Below are 21,396 nucleotides of genomic sequence, written 5' to 3' on the forward strand. Positions count from 1 at the left end.
AAATAAGGTGGTTAAATACGTGCGCACATGGACACACACAGAGAAACAATTTTTAAAAATAAGCTCTTCAAAGTATTTATAAATTTATCCAAAACCCAGTAGTGATGTGACTTCATAGCAGTCACTCCTAATTTTGTATTATTCGGTAACATCTGCCCGCAAAACATTGCTTCCAAGTTTGAGCCTTCCTGGTAATTTGCAGACAACCACGTGGATGACTGTCTTCTCCTTGCTCTTAAGAGGGAACAGAGACTCCAGGGGGGTTCTCTGCTGCCTGCCTAAGTCTGAAGCTCATGCCAATTTTCTGTCTGTGCCTTACCTACATTCTTCAAGCTCTGAAAACGAGCGAGTGTGCTTTGCTGGGGTGCTGGGACAAAAGGAGCGAGAAATGACCCACACGTCTTCCTCTCCTCAACAGGGTGTTCTTTTTAGGGCACGTTAAATTTGATATGGTTTTGCCACTAAAGCACACAAAAACATACGACTTAGTGAACTGGACGACATAATTCAAATTTTTATTTGGCACTAAGTTCAATATCCTGTAACAGAAAATCAACATTTAGAATAAATAGCAAGTTCACATTCAGAATAAATAGTAAGTCTACCTAGCTCGCATCTGTTGTGCCCGATACCCTACAGGCACAACCTGTCATTCTGCTAAATACCTAGAACACGGTTTCCCCAGCCCGGGTCCAAGCGTGCAGTACAAAGTACAGAAGTGCTGTAGCGGGGTGGGTCCCCGGGGAAGCAGACGCCCAGATGGAGTTCACGTGCAGGAAGAGTGTGGGGGGAGTGTTCTTGGGATCGACACCCGGAAACGGAGAAGGAACGAGAAGGGAAGGAAGCAGGGCTGGCAGGGCAGGAGCCGGCCGCTCCAGGAAGGAGGCAGGACTTGGTCCGAGGCAGGGCTTTTTCTGGAGGGCAGCCCTCGACGTGGGCCACCAGCTGAGGATGGTAAGCGGCTCACCCGGCGGCCGGAGGGGGGAGTCCTGCGCTTGGGAAGGGTGTTCTGGGCAGCCACGCCCATCGCGTCCGCGAGCACCACCACAGGTCAGCGCAACGAAGGACAGTCGGCGAGCGCCGGGCCCGTCCAGTTCCACCCCGCAACGGTCACGATGCGTGCCGCAAACGCTGGCCACGGGCGTGCACGTGCCCGGGGAGCCGCTTAGGGGACCGCGGCGCGCTCGCCTCCAGAGCGTCTCTCCAGCGGCCGCACGCAGCTCTGACCTCGTTCCCCTGCGTGCTCTTAGCCAGGTGAGCTTGCCGGAGCCACCGCCACAAGCCACTCGCGCGGGGGCGGGGGGGGGGGGGGGGGGGGCGGCAAACTCCGGCTGGGGAGCCAAGTCTAGCCTGCAGCAGTTTTTGTACATCAGGTGGTGATGGCACACGATGTGCCCGTCCCTAGAGCAGTGACCACAGAAAATCGCCGGCAAAGCCGCCAGTGCTTCCTACCTGGCTCTTTACGGGCAAGGCTCGCTGAATCCTGCATCAGAGAAACTTCACTCCCTTTCTTTAATCCGCCAGGGTGTTAAAGGTTAGCTAAACTTGGAGCCAGGCTCCCAAATGCTAATGCAAAAAAAAAAAAAAAAAAGAAAGAAAAAAAAAAGAGACAGAGAAAAAAAAATTGGTACGAAAGGAAATTAGTATTAAGAGGGCAAAACACAGACTCCCCAGTAGTTGAATAGAGCAATCAAGGAACCCTGCCTCCGGCCAAGTTTAGTCTTAGAGCATTCTGGAAAAGAGCCCCCGAGTGGGTCGTTGGCAGCAAATGAGCCTTCAGCAGAGGGAATCAAGTCCAATATTTAGCACACTCTACTGCTTAAAAGGCCTTTGGGAGGAAGAGAGAGGAAAAGCCGTTTAGTTCACCCAAAGCTCAATTAGCTAGGAGGGAAGATTACTTCTCATTTCTCTTCTGCGATAATTAAGAGGGCCAATACATTCGCACAACTAGTAATTTGGTCTAAGATGGGACTGAATCAGTAACAGGTGGTTTATGTTACATCGCATTCACGGTGATGGCAGGAAGTGGAGCTGAAGGAAAAGAGAGAGAAAGAAGAAAAAAGAGGCTATACGAGGAGGAAAGGGGGAGCCCTGAGCCAAACTCCTAAGATACCTGAAAAGCCGAGTTTCATCCATAAACGGCTGCAACGCCAGCCGTGCAGGCCCCCGCCAGGGCAGTCTGCTGTGGGTACCACGAGCCGACCCGGGCTCTGCAGCGGGCACGCACCGCCCCCGTACCACCAGCCTAACCAAAGCTATTTTTCAATGTGCAGACCAATTTAATTGTGCTCACTTTCCAAACTGATTTTTTTTTTTAATGGTAGAAAGGAGACTCGCTTCGCTTGTACCAATATGCTTTCATCAGTGTGCACAACAGAGAACCGAGGAGAACTGTGACGCCCAGCGCAGCGGGCCAAGTCCCAACAGAGTCCCAAGAGGGAAAGGTTACAATCCACCCTGACTGAGCACACACGGGAATGCCCGTGTCTGTCCTTGCCGTGGAAACGGCTGTCCTGACCCAGGCTGCTGGCCCTGGCGTGGGCGCCGTCCGCCAAGTGTGGGACCTGCTGAGACAGATGCCAGGCTTCTGCTACGCACGCCAGATCTCAATCCCGCCATGTCCGAGGGCCCAGAGACTGAAATCTTAATTGGTAATATATTGTAAAATTCACTATTCACCCCGAGAAAATGTTCTCCCCTAAGGCGTGCGTCACCTAACCTAGCTATCCGTAAAAGACAGTTTTAAAAATATCTCTTCTTCATTCTGGAGGAAACAAAACACAATGCAATGGGCACCTAACATCCCCTGACTACCTGATTAGATCAAAAGTAAGAAAAGACTTTTTTGCTTCCTCGCTCAGCTTCTCCAAGCAGAAACTCTAAGGCCAACAGCACCAGCTCGTCCACTGAAGACCCTAACACCAAGCAGTTCTGGGCATCCACCTGTGCCCATTAAATGCCCGTCTCCAATACCCTCTGATGCTCAAAACACATAGGAGCTAACACACAGCAGACAAAATGCCTACCCCATTCCCAACAAAAGAATGGAATACTGTGTTTATAACAAAAATTTACAAGTAACAAAGGGGGCCAAATCGGGTCGACTGGGTCTAAAGGGCATTGCAAAGGGCATCGCAAAGGATGTCAGGGAACTCATTTAATTTCTGATGAAGCTAGCATTTCATCAACCCCTGGTTCTGATACATTTGCCACACTAAAACCGCGGACACGGCGAGCGCTCTCCGCAAGCCCCCCTTCCGTGGACCTGCCGTGCTGCAGGGTAAAGCACGAGAGTCGCGCGCGTTGCCTTAGAAAGCAACGAGACACTCGGCGAGGGCGAGCGGGGCTGCGCCTCGGCCGCCTCCGGGCTGCCAGGCCCTTACCCTCTCCCACCCTCAGCACAGCCGCCTAAAGAAAGCCACCCACGCTCCCAAAGTAGCCACACAAACACGGCAGGGAGGGACCGCGAGGGCTACGCGGTGACAGGGCCGCCTCCTCCCCACCGGCTGGTTAACGCGAGTGTTTTGACAAGATTCCGACAACCCAGCAGGGGTCCCGGCGGGGCATTTCATCACAAGGACGTTTCTTCGCCTGTGTCACTTTCTGCCCGCCGACGGGCGCAGCAAACCAACGCTGGGGTGGCGTTTTCAGGGGTGACGAACTCCCGCGAGGCCCATCACAAATCCCCCGGGCGCTTGCGGCCCGACCGCACGCCCTCTGTTCTGCAGGCGGGGGAGTAAACCGGAAGCTCCTCTCCCCCTCTTCCCCTGCCCCGGGGAAGCAGTGAGCCGCCCACGCCACGTGGCACTGCGCGGCTTCCCCGGCAGGGGGCGGGCACAGCGAGCGGACACGGAGGCCAAGGGAGCGTCGGGGGACCCGCGCCTCCTCTTGTTCTTTCACAGAAGACGTCCCAGGGAGGCCGAGTCTCCCTTCGAGCGAGGGGCCAGGAGGCCGAAGCCCCAGCGCCGCGGGCCCGGGGAGTCGGCCGCGGCTTGGGGACCATCTACGCCCTGTGCCGCCGTGCGAGGCTACCGTGGAGCCTGCGGCGAGCGGCTTGCGGTCCCCTGCGGCTCCGGGAGAGTTGCCTGTGAACATTCGGCCCCTCGCCCACGAAGAGGCAAGAAGGGTTTCGGCACTTCCGCCGCTGGAAGGGAGACCGGCATCGAGAGGTCTCACGGGGCCCGGAAAAAGGACGCCCGGGCCGGGACCTTGGTAAACACGACGGCCAATCACAGTTTCAACACCCGGCCTGCCCTGAAGCCCAACCGGTACGGGAAACGCAGAGGCCAGGCTGCCCGCGTCTGTCCCGACAACTTGGGGAGGAGTCTCCCAAAGGTACCAAATAAATATCAAAAGGTGTATCTGTGTCTTGGCCGAAAGCGACACTCATTTGCACACGAGTCGACCGCACACGTCCAGCCGGCCGGGGGTCGGCTTCCGGCCTCTTCCGCGGGCGGGCCCCGCTTACTCGGCCTGGGCCTCCTGCAGGAGCGGGGGTCTGAGGGCGGGGGCCCGGTCCGACCAGGCGGGCAGCTCGTGCTGCAGCGGAGTCCGCCGGGGGTAGAACGTGTGGCTGACGTCGTAGTTCAGGAGGCAGCTCAGAGACGCCATGTAGATGTCAGCAAAGCGGGACAGGCGCCTCAGGAAGTAGGTGGGATTCTGGTCTGTGCGGAACAAGCTTCCGAACTGGGTGTTGAAGAAATTTTTGGTCATTTCTCTGAAGAAGAAAAGAGCAAAGCCACACAGAACAATTCAGAAGAGTCTCTTTTTAAGTTACTGAAATCAAAATCCCCCTTTCGAGTTCTACCAGACATTTCAAGCAGAGATAATACCTATCCTTCTCAAGCTATTCTAAAAAATAGAAAGGGAAGGAAAACTTCCAGACTCATTCTATGAAGCCAGCATTACTTTGATTCCCAAACCAGACAGAGACCCAGCAAAAAAACAGAACTATAGGTCAATATCCTTGATGAATATGGATGCAAATATTCTCAACAAGATACTAGCAAATCGAATGCAAGAGCATATAAAAAGAATTATTCACCATGATCAAGTGGGATTCATTCCTGGGATGCAGGGCTGGTTCAACGTTCGCAAATCAACCAACCTGATACATCACATTAACAAAAGAAAAGATAAGAACCATATGATCCTGTCAATCGATGCAGAAAAGGCCTTTGACAAAACTCAGCAACCTTTCTTAATAAAAACCCTCGAGAAAGTCGGAATAGAAGGAACATACTTAAAGATCATAAAAGCCATTTATGAAAAGCCCACAGCTAACATCATCCTCAATGGGGAAAAACAGAGCTTTCTCCCTGAGATCAGGAACACGACAGGGATGTCCACTCTCACCGCTGTTAACGTAGTGTTGGAAGTTCTAGCATCAGCAATCAACAACAAAAGGAAATGAAAGGCATCAAAATTGGCAAAGATGAAGTTAAGCTTTCACTTTTTGCAGATGACATGATATGATACATGGAAAATCCGACAGACTCCACCAAAAGTCTGCTAGAACTGATACATGAATTTAGCAAAGTTGCAGGATACAAAATCAATGTCCAGAAATCAGTTGCATTCTTATACACTAACAATGAAGCAACAGAAAGACAAATAAACTGATCCCATTCACAATTGCACCAAGAAGCATAAAATACCTAGGGATCAGTCTAACCAAAGATGTACAAGATCTGTATGCTGAAAATTATAGAAAGCTTATGAAGGAAATTGAAGACGATATAAAGAAATGGAAAAACATTTCGTGCTCATGGATTGGAAGAATAAATATTGTCAAAATGTCAATACTACTGGGGCGCCTGGGTGGCGCAGTCGGTTAAGCGTCCGACTTCAGCCAGGTCACGATCTCACGGTCTGTGAGTTCGAGCCCCGTGTCAGGCTCTGGGCTGATGGCTCGGAGCCTGGAGCCTGTTTCCGATTCTGTGTCTCCTTCTCTCTCTGCCCCTCCCCTGTTCATGCTCTGTCTCTGTCTGTCCCAAAAATAAATAAAAACGTTGAAGAAAAAAAAAATTTTTTTTAAATGTCAATACTACCCAAAGCTATCTACACATTCAATGCAATCCCAATCAAAATTGCACCAGCATTCTTCTCAAAACTAGATCTAACAAACAATCCTAAAATTCATATGGAACCACAAAAGGCCCCAAACAGCCAAAGTAATTTTGAAGAAGACCAAAGCAGGAGGCATCACAATCCCAGACTTTAGCCTCTACTACAAAGCTGTAATCATCAAGACAGCATGGTATTGGCACAAAAACAGACACATAGACCAATGAAATAGAATAGAAACCCCAGAACTAGACCCACAAACATATGGCCAACTAATCTTTGACAAAGCAGGAAAGAACATCCAATGGAAAAAAGACAGTCTCTTTAACAAATGGTGCTGGGAGAACTGGACAGCAACATGCAGAAGATTGAAACTAGACCACTTTCTCACACCATTCACAAAAATAAACTCAAAATGGATAAAGGACCTGAATGTGAGACAGGAAACCATCAAAACCCTAGAGGAGAAAGCAGGAAAAGACCTCTCTGACCTCAGCCGTAGCAATGTCTTATTTGACACATCCCCAAAGGCAAGGGAATTAAAAGCAAAAATGAACTACTGGGACCTTATGAAGATAAAAAGCTTCTGCACAGCAAAGGAAACAACCAACAAAACTAAAAGGCAACCGACAGAATGGGAAAAGATATTTGCAAATGACATATCGGACAAAGGGCTAGTATCCAAAATCTATAAAGAGCTCACCAAACTCCACACCCGAAAAACAAATAACCCAGTGAAGAAATGGGCAGAAAACATGAATAGACACTTCTCTAAAGAAGACATCCGGATGGCCAACAGGCACATGAAAAGATGCTCAATGTCGCTCCTCATCAGGGAAATCAAATCAAAACCACACTCAGATATCACCTCACGCCAGTCAGAGTGGCCAAAATGAACAAATCAGGAGACTATAGATGCTGGAGAGGATGTGGAGAAACGGGAACCCTCTTGCACTGTTGGTGGGAATGCAAATTGGTGCAGCCGCTCTGGAAAGCAGTGTGGAGGTTCCTCAGAAAATTAAAAATAGACCTACCCTATGACCCAGCAATAGCACTGCTAGGAATTTACCCAAGGGATACAGGAGTACTGATGCATAGGGGCACTTGTACCCCAATGTTCATAGCAGCACTCTCAACAATAGCCAAATTGTGGAAAGAGCCTAAATGTCCATCAACTGATGAATGGATAAAGAAATTGTGGTTTATACACACAATGGAGTACTACGTGGCAATAAGAAAGAATGAAATATGGCCCTTTGTAGCTACGTGGACGGAACTGGAGAGTGTGATGCTAAATGAAATAAGCCATACAGAGAAAGACAGATACCATATGTTTTCACTCTTATGTAGATCCTGAGAAACTTAACAGAAACCCATGGGGGAGGGGAAGGAAAAAAAAAAAGGTTAGAGTGGGAGAGAGAGCCAAAGCATAAGAGACTCTTAAAAACAGAACAAACAGGGGCGCCTGGGTGGCTCAGTCGGTTAAGCGGCCGACTTCGGCTCAGGTCATGGTCTCGCAGTCCGTGAGTTCGAGCCCCACGTCAGGCTCTTTGCTGACAGCTCAGAGCCTGGAGCCTGTTTCAGATTCTGTGTCTCCCTCTCTCTGACCCTCTCCCGTTCATGCTCTGTCTCTCTCTGTCTCAAAAATAAATAAACGTTAAAAAAAAAAAAAAAAAACAGAACAAACAGGGTTGATGGGGGGTGGGGGGGGTGGGTGATGGGTATTGAGGAGGGCACCTTTTGGGATGAGCACTGGGTGTTGTATGGAAACCAATTTGACAATAAATTTCATATACTGAAAACAACAACAACAACAAAAAAGACAAAAACAAAAATCCCCCTTTTATTTTCATAGGACTCACTTGAGGGGAAAACTGGCCTAGGGCAGCCCCCGCCCCTCATCAGGAAAACTGTGTCCATCCACTCATCAAAATGACTGTGATCACATTTCCCAGTCAGGCCAGCCAGAGAACACGTGGATGACCCTCTAAACATACCCATTATGTTTTCCAAACCAAAACAAAGGAGGCAGGAGAGGGCATGCGGGCAGATGCAGAATGCTCTCATGTCCAAACTTCCCTCCTCTATGGAATGGGATCCAGACCCCCTTTCTAAACGGTTACAGTGAGAACTGAGTAAGGTAAGACAACTAAAGCCAGACGAGAAACTCCAAAGTACTTCGATGTCTGAGAAGTTAAGGCTTATGTTGTAGTGACGTAAATAAATCTCCATCATCCGTTACACCACTCCAAGCGCCTCACCGCCTCCTTGCAGCCCAGGTGACAGCATTTTGCAAGGCCGCTCACCCGCCCCAGGCTCTGAGGCCCTGCAGCCATGCATCTGTGTGGAAATCAACACCCCATCGCACACGCGCGCGCGCACACACACACACACACGGGATAGGCGCACCGTCCGCTGGCTGGGACCCCTACACACAGAACAGTCCCCCAAAGTAGATAAATACCACTTGACTGTTAATAAATCAGTTACAAACACAGCAGAAGACATAACTGCGTACACACTGTGTGACAAAAGCCACTAGCTGGTAGCAGCCACCTGTACAGTACATGGTGACAGCAGATGCTGTGACAACCAGAGTAGAAAATTTCACAAACTCCTTTAGGTCTGCAAACAGAACATAAATGGTTTTTACGCTTTTGGTGAAAACATCTCATTAAGGTGTGAGGTTGCTGGAGACTTAAATCCAAAACCGAATGTGATGGGGAAGCAGCTCCTTCATCTGACAACCTGAGAGTCCTGGTCTGGGCCCGAGGTTCAATCACACGACAGGCCTCCCCGCCTCCCCTCACCCTCTCAGGCAGCACTTTTAGACCAACATTAGATAAAGAATCAAAGCAGAATGAGCCCCGGGCAGCCAACACCTCCGCCAAGAGGGCGGAGGAAGGACTGAATTCAATATGGCTGTGGCCTCTGCAGCCCCAAGGGAGGATCCTGTCCCCTCTGCACGCTGCCCCCCCAATCAGGCTGGCCCTTGCTCAGAGGCCAGAGCCCGGGCAGTGACCGTTCCTCCCAGTAAACAGTGTCCGCACACACGGCATCCTTCTAAGGCAGGCACGACCGTCCACGGGTCTCTGTCCAACGACTGTTCCCGGAGATGCCCACCCGCCAAACTTTGCAGACGGCAGGCGGGCCCGCCTCACCAATAAACATTCTGACACTGAGTGCTGGCACATTCCCGGTTACCAGCGAGCGCCGGGCTGTAGGAGCCCTCGCCGTGGTTCAGAGCCCGGCCTCTATGCTGTCCCAGGAGCCACGCCGTGCTGCTGGCGTGACCGACCTCGGGGCCACCAGCTGCCTAAATGGACGAGTCAAGCCGGCCGGGAAGACGGATGGGAAGGAAGAGCTCCTTCAAGCCCGGCCTTCGGAGGCAAGGGCAGGAGGTGGGAGGAAGGTCGCTGCTGCCTCAAGCAGATGTCACATGTCCCTCACGAAGGGCGGACACCGCTAGTTCCGGGACAAAGGGGGCACATTCCTACCCGGCAGCTAGGAAAGGACGGCTGCCTCGGGTCGGCCCTGGAAAAGGTGTGTGGCCCGCGCAGGGTGTAGGCGGGTGGCAGACTCACATTCAAAGCAGGCCCCTCTTACCTCATCTCCTTTCTTTCCTTTTTCCACTCCTGCAAAACCAGCTGTGACTCAGCATCTCTGTGAACCTGCAGGACGGGACACAAGCTAATTACCGAGGATGCTGTGGCCGCAAATAAGCTCAGTAGGTTATGAGAGGTTTTTAATGGGCAGCTTCCCTTGGAAGAATTTCACTCCCTGAGGGCAAACACACAGGCGCTTGCGTGAAGTAACACATTTTCAGCTTCGCAGTTGCAGTCCTGCCTTCTTCACCAGAACAAAAGTTTCTAAGCAACATTAGAAATGTGGTTTGACAAATCAAGATGGAACATTATGAGCCTATTAAATAAGGCCCCTATTAAACTGGAGCTACTGAAGTATTGTGAAGGCCATAAAATATGTGTGCATGTTATGTGTGTGCCCTGTATCTGCTACACATATGTATCGCATATATAAACATACTTAATACACACCACCTATTACATATATTACATGTAGATATAAACATATAAGTGGCAGTTAAGTGGAAATCATTTCAGCAGGTCTAACAGCACATCGCTAATTGCAAGCGTGTCAAAGTATGTGCATATATTTGGAAACTAACATGGAAGTTTTTCTTCAATCTGTGCAAGGAAAATAGGGTTATAAATGGTTTTAATGTTTTTCCTGAATATTATATGATCTTTTAACGCGTTCAAGAGAGGGATGCCTGGGTGGCTCAGTTGGTTAAGCATCCGACTCTTGATTTCAGCTCAGGTCATGTTCTCAAAATTCGTGAGTTCAAGCCCTGCATCAGGCTCTGTGCTGACAGTACGGAGCCTGCTTGGGATTCCGTCTCCCTCTCTCTCTCCCCCTCCTCCACTAGTACTCTCAGTCACTCTCTCTCTCAAAACAAAAAGATAAACTTAAAAAAAACAAAGGGTTCAAGAGAAAATAAATACTTGTTTTGTAAAAGACAAGAAGGTAGAGTACCTCAACCAGACGGAAAACACAGAATTTTCTGGTTGGGCTGAAATGTGAGCAAAAGGCAAAAAAGAAAAGCGACAACTGCCCACAACCTCACAAATGGAATCTCACAAGTCTCTCTCCAAGGCTCTTGGGGCTAAACAGAAACACGCATGCCAGGGACAGAAGTGCGCGTGATGGCAGGGGACAGGTGGGGCTCCCTGCGATCCATGGTCCCAGGGGCAGCCCTGGAACCCGGAGGAAAATACCAAACAAGCAAACCATCTGCTGCTCACGAGGGAGCCAAGACTCTGTTGATCGCATCTGCCCAGCTCAACAGCCTAACAGTCACCGGCTAAGGCGACTCCGCCATTCACACAAAACCCATGTTCACTGAGCCTGTAATGTGGATATTTTCCCCAACACCACTGCCTATACCACCAGGAAGCAGCTACCACTGGATGGCCACTGGCCGGCTGTGCGTTACTGGGGCACCGGAAGACGGGTCCAGCGCTTCTGGGGGTGGTGATATGGGTTCTGTGAACATAGTTTTCACATTTTAATCAAGAAATTACTATAGGGGCACCTGGGTGGCTCAGTCGGTTAAGCGTCTCTTGGTTTTGGCTCAGGTCACGATCTCACAGTTCGTGGGTTACAGACCCATGTCGGGCTCTGTACTAACCGCGCAGAGCCTGCTTGGGATTCTCTCTCTCCCTCTCTGTCTGCCCCTCCCCTGCTCGTGCTCTCTCTCTCTCTCTCTCTCAAAATAAATACATAAACGTGAAAAGAAATTTTTTTAATAATAAAAAAACATTACTCACTATAGAATCCAGGCTCTACATGGTACGTGACTAGATCAGAAAAGGTGAAATGTGTGGGGAACCGCAACACACTTTTATACACACGTACACACAAACAAACGCGTACGGACATGTATGTATTCAGCACCTACTATGTGCCCAGCACTGTGCTACATACGTGCTGAAGATACGACAGAGGACAAGACAGAGGCCCCGGTGGGGGTCACGCCTTGGTAAAATGACAAAACAAAGTGACAGCACAGAGAGTGAGGAGTCAATCTGAGAGGGAACCCCCACCCCCACCTTTGCCCACACACCCATCTCAGCCCCTAAACTAGCACCTACGTCCTTGCCTACACAGGAGGGTCCCTTACTCCGCCCATTCAGGTAGGAGGGGAGAACTCTCTGGTGAGGGGGTTACCGAAGTTAACCCACCCACACTCTCTTTTTCGACACTAGCTGCCACAGGGCATGTGAATTCTCTCCACTGTTGCCCTGCAGGTGGGCCCCCATCCCAGGGCAGGCCCTGCAGACTTGAAATCAATCTAGAGACTACGTCTGCTGCACCAGTCCTCCCACCCAGTGTGAGCAGGGTACTGCGACCTCGCCAGCCCAACGGCCTCTACCAGAGGACAAATCCGGCCCACCACCACTTTTTTCTGTCGGCTTCTGAGCTTAAGAAAAAGTTCCTTTCTAAATGGTTGGGGATGTGAGGAATCAAAAGAAGAACGTTATCGTGCATGAAAATGATACGAAATTCAAATCTCAGCGTCCACCGATGTCACAGGGACAGCACCACAGGCGTTGCCCGTGGCTGCTTCTGTGCCGTAAGCACAACTGAGTAGCTGTGACAGAATGCTTGGCCCACACAGCCCACCGTACTGACTGACCTGGCCCTTTGCGGAAGTCTGCCGCCCCCTCAGCTAAACGTGGTCGTGACGTGATAACCTGGGAAGACTCTGTACCACCGTCGGCCAGCACCGCCGCCATGAACCCACCATCCCGGGCTGCGCCTCAAGGCTAGTTAACAAAACCCTCTTTGTTCCTTACGGCCACTTTCTTAAAACCAACATCATACTCTTGTATTTAATTCATCAGACTTGGCTCCGAATGACACACTCTGCTGGCTCCACGAATAAAAAAAGCAAACCCGGCCTCAGATGACAAATTTTTCTCTTCAGGAAATAGTCCAAATAATGTGCTACGTCTCTGAAAATAACCCCCACGGGGGAGTTTCCAGAAACATGTGACACAGGATCACTGGAATAATTTAGCTTTTCAGGTGAACATGGGGGCAGCGGGGAGGGTGGAAAGGGAACAGGAAGAACAGTGAGAAATGACATTCATTTGGATTTTTTTTTTAATTACCTGCTGTACTTCTCTATATCCCGGTGAGTCTAACTGGACAGAAAGCTGTCAAAAGTGCCGGAGCCTGAGGCAACAGTTCGAGGTTAAGACTCTAGAGCCAGACTGCCTGAGGCTATGTCCCAGCACGCCCCCCACCCCTTCAGCAAGTTATTTTCTCCTCTGTGCCTTGGCTTCTTCATCTATAAAATGGGGGTGTTAGTGCCTACTTCGAAGAGTGGTTTTGAGAAAGAAACGAACATGAAGCCCTTAGCATCTAGAACACGGTCTAGAATATGGTATCTAGAACATGGTAACTAGAGCATAGTGTCTAGAACGCAGTTCTAGAACGTGGTTTCTAGAACATTCCTGTATAGCTTGGTTCTGCTGTTCACTAACTTTGGAATTCAGGATAAGTTACTTATCTTTCAGCCTCAAATTCCCCTCCTATAAAATGGGGTCGGCAATGTGAATGGTAATTCCCTTTTCTTCCTCCCTCAACCTTATACCTTATATGTTTCTAAGGTCACAGAATATTTTCAGCACTTCCATTCTCTAAAACACACATTCCTTAGGGGCGCCTGCGTGGCTCAGTTGGTTAAGCATCCGCCTTCAGCTCAGGTCATGATCTTGCGGTTTGTGAGTTCAAGCCCCATGTCGGGCTCTGTGCTGACAGCTCAGTGTCTCCCATTCTCTCTGCCCCTCCCCTACTCACATTCTCTCTCTTTCTCTCTCTCTCAAAAATAAATAAACATTTTTTAAAAATTTAAATACACATTCCTTAATCATCAAACTTTTTATATAGGTCAGAGAGCAGAAAACAAAACAACTGCCCTCAAAGCTAAAATGTAGTGACACTACCCGTGTGCAGATTGTGTCTGTGTGTCCGCCCAGCTGCCACCATCACAGAGGGACTGCGCCTGAGGTAAAGAGTCTTTGCCACACCTGAGACCTCTAAACCAAAGAGCAGGGAAGCACGTTCACGTCGTGCTCCAAGGCATGGACTTGAGCATCACACAAGCCTGAGTTCAAGTTCTTGCTCTGCCATCTTACGACCTCAGACGTGTTGCCCTAACCTGTCAAACACCCAGTGTCCTTACTCTAAAGTGGAAAAAGCAGACCCACCCGCACAGGGCAGCTGGGGTGTCAATGAATAGCGTGTGTAGAGCAAGCACTCAGCACGACGTCTGACATACGAAACGTAAACTATTATTACTGTGTGACCTATGCACAGACTAGAAGCCACATTAGCCCAGAATCGATGGCTTTTATTTTTGGAAAAGCACCTCAGGGACAAGCACAGCACGGGAAACAGAACGAGTCCTCACCACAGACGAGCCAAGAACAGGTGGAGCCAGAGCACAACGGAAACAAGGCCCGGGACGTGCGAGGACACACGCTCTGGACTGTGTGCGCCCTGGAGCCACCGGCCCTCGTGGCTCCTCCTGAGCTCACCGCCAGCTGCCGCCACACCGGCTGCCAGCTGGCTGGCGAGGCGGTTCCCTGCCCGTTCCCACAGTGGGCTGGCAGGCTGCGGGCAACAGGCCGTGGCCAGAGGCTGCAGGTGCGTCAGCCAGGAGAGCGGGCACCCACGCTCCTTGTCCTAAGACAGCACGCGTGCCGAGACGGCTGCGGGATAAGCTGGCTGAACCAAGCGGGAAGCAAGGCGTTTCAGGAGACTGGGAGTGGGTCCCCAGCAGCAGGTCAGAAAACCGCCGAAAACAACATTCCTCACTAACTGTCCAAACCTGGCTATATAGCTTACATGCAAAAGCAAAAAATGCAATATACAAATGCTTGCAAAATACAAGCAAAAAATGGCCACTGAACTCCAGCCAGCCAGCCAATTGTAGGTATTATCTTCAAAACCAAATGGAGGCGGCATGCGGGGACCTTAACTTTTGCTTTGAGACTCTCTCCAGTCAGCTGTGGTGCCTAGCCTGATGTATTCATTCCACAGGACCCTTCATGTTACAGATGGGGAAACTGAGGCCCAGAACTGAGAAGTCCACAGCAGGCTAAAGGCAGAAACAAGACTAGACCCAAACATTAGCAGAAATTCTCGAATCCCACGATCCCATGGGACCTCTCCCAACAGAACTTTAGTGGGGAAGTGAGGACACTTGGATTTCCACTGAAGGAGGACTCTACAGAGACACCTGTGTTTACATGGCCCCATAAAGCTCTTTCTCCAAATGAATGTGTAAGGCATTTTTAAAGTTCTCTTTAGGGAAATTGGCAAAACACTCTTAGGGGCAAAACAACCCAGGACTTATTCTTCAGGGTGACTTACACCTCATGTAACCATGAATAAATATCTGAAATAACTCTGATTTATGGACTAACTTCAGACTTACGGAAAAAGTAGGAGAGAAAAAAAAAAAAAAATCCCAAACCTGCATCTGCTCCAATAACCCGGTCAGGGTCTGCAGCCAAGTCATGGTTTGAATGTACTGCTCCGTGTTCATGATTTTGAGCTCAGATCTTAACTCCGGGATAATCGCACCTGTTCGCCAGCCATGCTTCAGGGTCAAATCCTAATCGCAAAGATCACAAAAAAGTCAACTCATCTCAACAGAATTTAAACCATTTCATTACCTTTCCCAGATGCAACAGGTGTTCACCGAACTACTCTTCAATTGTAACGGTTAGTTATTAACCAAGCCAAATTCAATGAATTACATTTAATTAAAACCAAGTCAGCCCCAGGCTCTGACCATTACACCCAAAGAAAGTTTCTGTTTTGAGAATAATTGCTGTGAATCACAGCCCCTGCAGAGACACAGGGTCTCCGATCATTAACTGTGGTCTGTAAAACAACAATTAGGTCAGGGGCAGAATGAGGCTCAACCGAAATGCTGACTGTTGAATTCATCCACAGACCACTGGGGATCACCCACTGTGTGTCAGGCCTTGTGGATTAGGGGGAATCCTAGAATCTCAGACTCGGAATGATCCTACAACACACACATACGTGGTCAAATTTTTCATTCCAAATACAGTAATCTCATGATTTGACACTAAGCCAGAATATCTGACGTCAGCCATATCCTGGAAGATCTTAGATCTACAATCAACCATACTAAATGGTCATTCATTCCCTCATTTGGCAAATATGTATCCAATCCTCACAACTGCTAGGCCCTATTCTAGATACTGAGGATAAAACAATGACAAAAACAGACAAAACCCTGCCCTCATGGGAAATACAGACAAAAAATTAGCAAGTAATACATAAAAGCAGGTGGTGATAAAGACAATGATCAAAAATTAAGCAGAATAAGAAGGAAGAAAGTTACCATGGTATATATACAAAGTGGTTAGGAATACCATGCCAATAAAGGGACCTTTGAGCAGAGATCCCAAGGAAAGGAGAAAAAGTATGCAAATATGTGGGAGGAGAAAAATTCAAGCTGGGGTGGGGGGGGGGGACAGCAAGTGCAAAGGCCCTGGGGCAGGAACATGCTGGGGGTGGGGGTAGAGGTAGAACTGTTAAGGAATGGCAAGGCAGGGAGCCTAAGGCAGAGTAGGAGAGAGGGCTGAGGTAGGTCATGCCTTCAGAGAGGTAGGCTGGAGGACAGATCAAGCAGGGCCTTGTAGGAAACAGGAGGAAATCAGGCTTTTACTCTGAAGAAGAAAGGAAAGCTTTGAGGTTTTAGGGAGTAAAGTGGTATCAGGTTTACAATTTTAAAAGTTCGCTGGCTATTCACCTACAGCTAGAATCCCCACTCTGTAAGTCCTAAGGATGACCAGCCTCTTCACCTACTGAATTTCCTTAAACCTTTCAATGTTTCATTGAAGGTCTCTCCTCGAGACCTTCATAGGTCTCTCCTCGAATACATGGAAACCTACGGCACCTTTGTTTTTTGTTTTTTAATTTTTTTTAATGTTTATTTTTGAGAGAAAGAGATAGAATATGAGTGGGGGAGGGGCAGAGAGAGAGAGGGAAACACAGAATCTGAAGCAGCCTCCAGGCTCTGAGCTGTCAGCACAAAGCCTGACGTGGGACTCGAACCCACGAACCTCGAGATCATGACCCGAGCCGAAGTCGGACGCTGAACCGACTGAGCCACCCAGGTGCCCCTGGCACAACCTTTTAAATATTGCCAACGGTGGCAAACTTTTGAAGGTAGCTTTTACTTCTGAAAATAGGTAAAAAGTCATCTGGAACATTCCTAAGACTAAAGCACATGATAATACATTAATAATAATAAAACTAATTTTCTTCTGTGCCTCAACCTGGTTCTCAAATCTATCCCAAAAGGGGCACCCAAATGTGTTTTGAAAACTAGCAGCAACGTTAGAAGTACCTACATTCACAAGGTGACTCCTTTGAAGGGTAATGTTCATTGCCCACATAATTTCTGACATTTTTTAGGTAATGAATTGATCTCATCACTTTATAACAGCAGTTTTCAAACTCTGGCATGAGATCCAACTATATGCTGTCTCCAAGAGACTCATTTTTTTAAAAAATTTTTTAACTTTAATTATTTTGAAAGAGAGCCCGCATGCATGTGATCAAGCATGAATGGGAAAGGGGCAGAGGGAGAGGGAGACACAGAATCCCAAGCAGGCTCTGTTCTGTCAGCACAGAGCCCAATGCAGGGCTTGAACCCACAAACCATGAGATCAAGACCTGAACTGAAATCAAGAGTCAGATGCTTAACTGGCTGAGTCACCCAGGCACTCCATATTTTTTTTAAAAGATCATATTTTTAAGTAATCTCCATACGCAACATGGGGTTCAGATCTACAACCCTGAGATCAAGAGTCGCAGAGCCCACTAAGCCAGCCAGGCATCCCTCCGAGAGACTCATTTTAGACCTAAGGACACACATAGGTTGGAAGTGAAAAGATTAAAAAGACCTACCAGGCAGACACAGAACATGCCACCCAACAAAAGCAGAATGCACATTTTTCTCATAGTGCACATGAAACAGCCTCCAGGACAGACCTTGTGTTAGACCCTACAACAAGTCGTAATACATTTTGAAATCACACAAAGCATCTTTTTTGATCACACAGAATGAAGCTAGAAACCAACAACAGAAGGAAAAACATAGAAAGAAGTTCACCCTCTGAAACAACCAATGAGTCAAAGAAGAAATCACAAGGGAAATGAGAAAATATCTTATGACAAATGTAAATGCAAATGCACACACGACACACCAAAACTTATGTGATGCAGCAAGTGCAGTGCTAAGAGGGAAATTCACAGCCATACAAATTTACATTGGAAAAAAAGAAAGGTCTCAAATTAACAACCAAACTTGACACCATAAGAACTAGAAAAAGAACAAACTGAACTGAAAGCTAGCAGAACCAAGGAAATAAAAAGATTATAGCAAAGATTAAAACAGGGGGGAAAAAGGGGGCGCCTGACTGGCTCAGTTGGTTAAGTGTCTGACTTCAGCTCAGGTCATGATCTCACTACTCATGAGTTCGAGCCCCACATCGGCCTCTGTGCTGACAGTCTAGAGCCTGGAGCCTACTTCAGATTCCATGTCTCCTTTTCTCTCTGCCCCTACTCTGCATGCGCTAAACACTTAAAAAAAAAATTTTTTTAACAGGAAAAAACAAAGGAAAAAGAATAGAAAGACAATATAAAAAAAAAATAAATAAACCAAACCAAGAGTTGGTTCTTCAAAAAGATCAACAAAATTGACAAACTTATCTTGACTAAAAACAAACAAAAACCAGAAGACTCAAATTACTAAAATCAACAATTTAAGCAGTTACTACCAACTCTAGAGAAATAAGAACAATTGTAAAAGCTGTAAACTTAGTATAGAACGACTTGAATAACCTAGTGGAAATGGACAAATTTCCAGAAGCAAACAAGCTACCAAGACTGAATCATGAAGAAATAGGAAATCTGAAAAGACCTCTTGACTAGTAAGGAGACTGATCCGTAATCAAAACCCTTCCAACAATGAAAAGCCCAAGACCAGACAGACAGTTTCACTGGTGAATTCTACCAAACATTTAAAAAGGGATTAACACCAATCCTTCTAAAACGCTTCTAAAAACTGAAGAGGAAGGAACACATCCTAACTTATTCTGAGGTCAACATTACCCTGATATCAAACTTTAGCATGAAAAGCTAGACACAGACAGCTGAGCCCCACCAGAGTTTCTGACTCAGTAGGTCTGACGTGAGGCCTGAGAAATCGCATTTCCAACAAGTTCCCATGTGATGCTGATGTCACAGGGACCACGCCTGAGGAAACCATTGCCTTGTGAGTGCCTCTCAGAAGGCTAAGACCTGTACGTGTGTGTCCCTTCACAGGGCCACGTACCCGCACTCCTCAAGGGCAGCACAGAGTTATCTCATCAAGGCCCAAAGACACTGGTTCTCAAGAGGCCATGTCACTCGGCCAAACCTTCTGGTAGTACGGACACCCTGACAGCAGCACTCTATATTTCTGTGTCACTAATAAGCACTTCTGTATGCAGTCCCTGATTTAACTCTGCTCACAAATAAGGACGCGGGGGCTTGGAGGACGTGTGCAAGCTCATCCAGCTAAAAACAGCAGAGCTGGGGTGAAAACCTGCCTTGCAGTTCTGAGCCCATGATTCCTTCCGACAGACCTCAGCCCGGTGGACAGACTCGATTATGCAGGGTGCGTGCTGAAATGGCCTGGGACTAGGGTCTCTGCACACAGGCGCTGGAATCTCCCCCCACCACCACCACCACCAGGCAGTCTGAAGTCTGAGTCCACAGACCTCAGACGATAGCACGTGTGCTCTGAAAATGCCTCCCAGGGGGGCCTACCGTGCAGCCCGTTACAGCTTACTGCTCCGAAGACAGGCGTCAGACGCAAGAGGGACACAAACATGAGACCACAGTCATGTGGGTCAAAATGCTCAGAAATACCAATCAGAGTTTGATCGCCAGCCACGACCCTGCTCTGGTGACTCGGAGGACACTGAGCATCACTCAGACTTTGCAAAACGTGCATGGTGCAACTAGCCCGGGCCCATTTAACAAACAGAAACCCCCTGCACCAGGAGCGGGGCACGGAAGGAAATGTAACTGATTCAGCCTCGTTCTAATTATAGATTAAATCGTAATTCAAGTCCTGAGACACCACTCTAGTCATTCCAATGGGCATGAAAAGCCTCACTTTCTTATAATAGCTGTTTCCTGGAAATGCCAGTTTTTGGAATTGCAGGAGCTCCAACTGAGTTTACAGACTCTTCTATTGCACATGGATGCTTCTGATATTTAATAAAAAAAAAAAAAAAAAGAACGCTTACATTTATTTCTTACCATTATTTAAGTGGATTTTTCTGATAAATTCTGAGTGAATTGCTAATTTCTCTACCATTTAAAAAAAATGATCTTTTTTATAACTATGATCCATTCTATTCTACAAAAAAATGAGACATAAAAAAAAATATGTGACCTGAAAGCATAAAAGTGTTTTAAACAAAAGAGAAATTCCTTAGTAAGTAGGACTAACACATCTGTCCCCCAACAAAGAAATGGAAAAAAAGGGCTCACCGCCAGGTCACTGTATATGTGGTCGCCAAAATACAACACTTTGGATCCTCTCCACCCAGTAAGCTTCAAAAATTCATATAAATTGCCCTGCAAGAATAGAAAAACAGAGATCTTTTAAAAAAGAAAAGAAAAACATAGATATCATGTGAGATAGAAACCTGTGTCACCTGTATAACCTGTAGCCCAAAATATCTTTTTTTATTTGCTTTTATAATTTATTTAAAGTATCAAAATATAAAGATAAAAACACCTTTGTGTGAAATCTCTCAGACCTTTGTTCTAAATCAAATGTATGTTCCAAAAATGATCCGTATTGTATATACCTCTTTGTAACGATCTTTTTACACTGAACACTCTGTGACCATGTCAGTAAGTATTAATCTACCATTTCAGTAGCTGAGAAGTACTGTGATTCCTTTTACCAATTCCCTCATGTTGGACACTTGTTACCTATTTTGTAAGTCATGATAAACATTCTTGTAGCAAATTTTTAGCTACATGTTAATACTTTTCTTGGTCTAACTTCCTAGAATTGGAATGGCTGTATCCAAGCAAATCTTCCACGGCAAGAAAATACACTTACCGGCAAACCCGGCCTTGTGTTATAGACCCACCAGGAACGTATCAGGGTTTGTTTGTGGTTTTTTAACCACAACTATGTGGTAATACTATTCTATAATTTCATGTGTTTTATAAATATTACAGAAATAAAAAGTTTTAAAGGATGAGATGAAGCAAACTCAGTAACACAATCAGGGTCAGAAATTCAATCATTTATTCAAACATTTGAGAGCTTTACTGATACCAAAATATATCAAAACTACATAAAACATAGCTCATCAGGAAACCATTACTAATTTAGGTGAGTCCTACACCATGTGACTCAATGCTTCTTGAAGTGAAAAACCCAAGGTTTACTATTAGCATCTTAAATTGTACAGACTATGAAAGTAATGCTTTAAATTTTGTTTTCAAAGACTGCTCAATTCTGAGTTAATCTGGATACAGCACACTGAAAATACATTGACTTAAGTTTAAATTTTGCTTTAAGTTTAAAGCATCAATTCAAGCAGAACTCTCAGGACTACACCCAACACACGGTAAGACTCAACAAATGTTGGCTGTTAGCATTTTATAACTGACCACAAA

The 21,396-nt window shown here is 47.3% G+C and overlaps 1 protein-coding gene across 1 annotated transcript in view; it reads right to left on the bottom strand.

The window, feature by feature from the left end:
- Window positions 1-489: 489 nt before the first annotated feature.
- Window positions 490-21,396, bottom strand: part of NT5DC3 (5'-nucleotidase domain containing 3) — a 63,750-nt gene continuing 42,843 nt past the window's right edge. The window contains exons 11-14 of the mRNA XM_030320398.1: window positions 20,248-20,334; window positions 15,134-15,274; window positions 9,673-9,737; window positions 490-4,717 (exon numbers count right to left, since the gene is read on the bottom strand). Coding sequence (XP_030176258.1) covers window positions 4,465-4,717; window positions 9,673-9,737; window positions 15,134-15,274; window positions 20,248-20,334 — 546 coding nt within the window. The 3' untranslated portion in view covers window positions 490-4,464. The remainder of the gene's footprint in view (window positions 4,718-9,672; window positions 9,738-15,133; window positions 15,275-20,247; window positions 20,335-21,396) is intronic.

This window comes from Lynx canadensis, chromosome B4 (assembly GCF_007474595.2).
Source record: "Lynx canadensis isolate LIC74 chromosome B4, mLynCan4.pri.v2, whole genome shotgun sequence".
NCBI lineage: Eukaryota > Metazoa > Chordata > Mammalia > Carnivora > Felidae > Lynx > Lynx canadensis.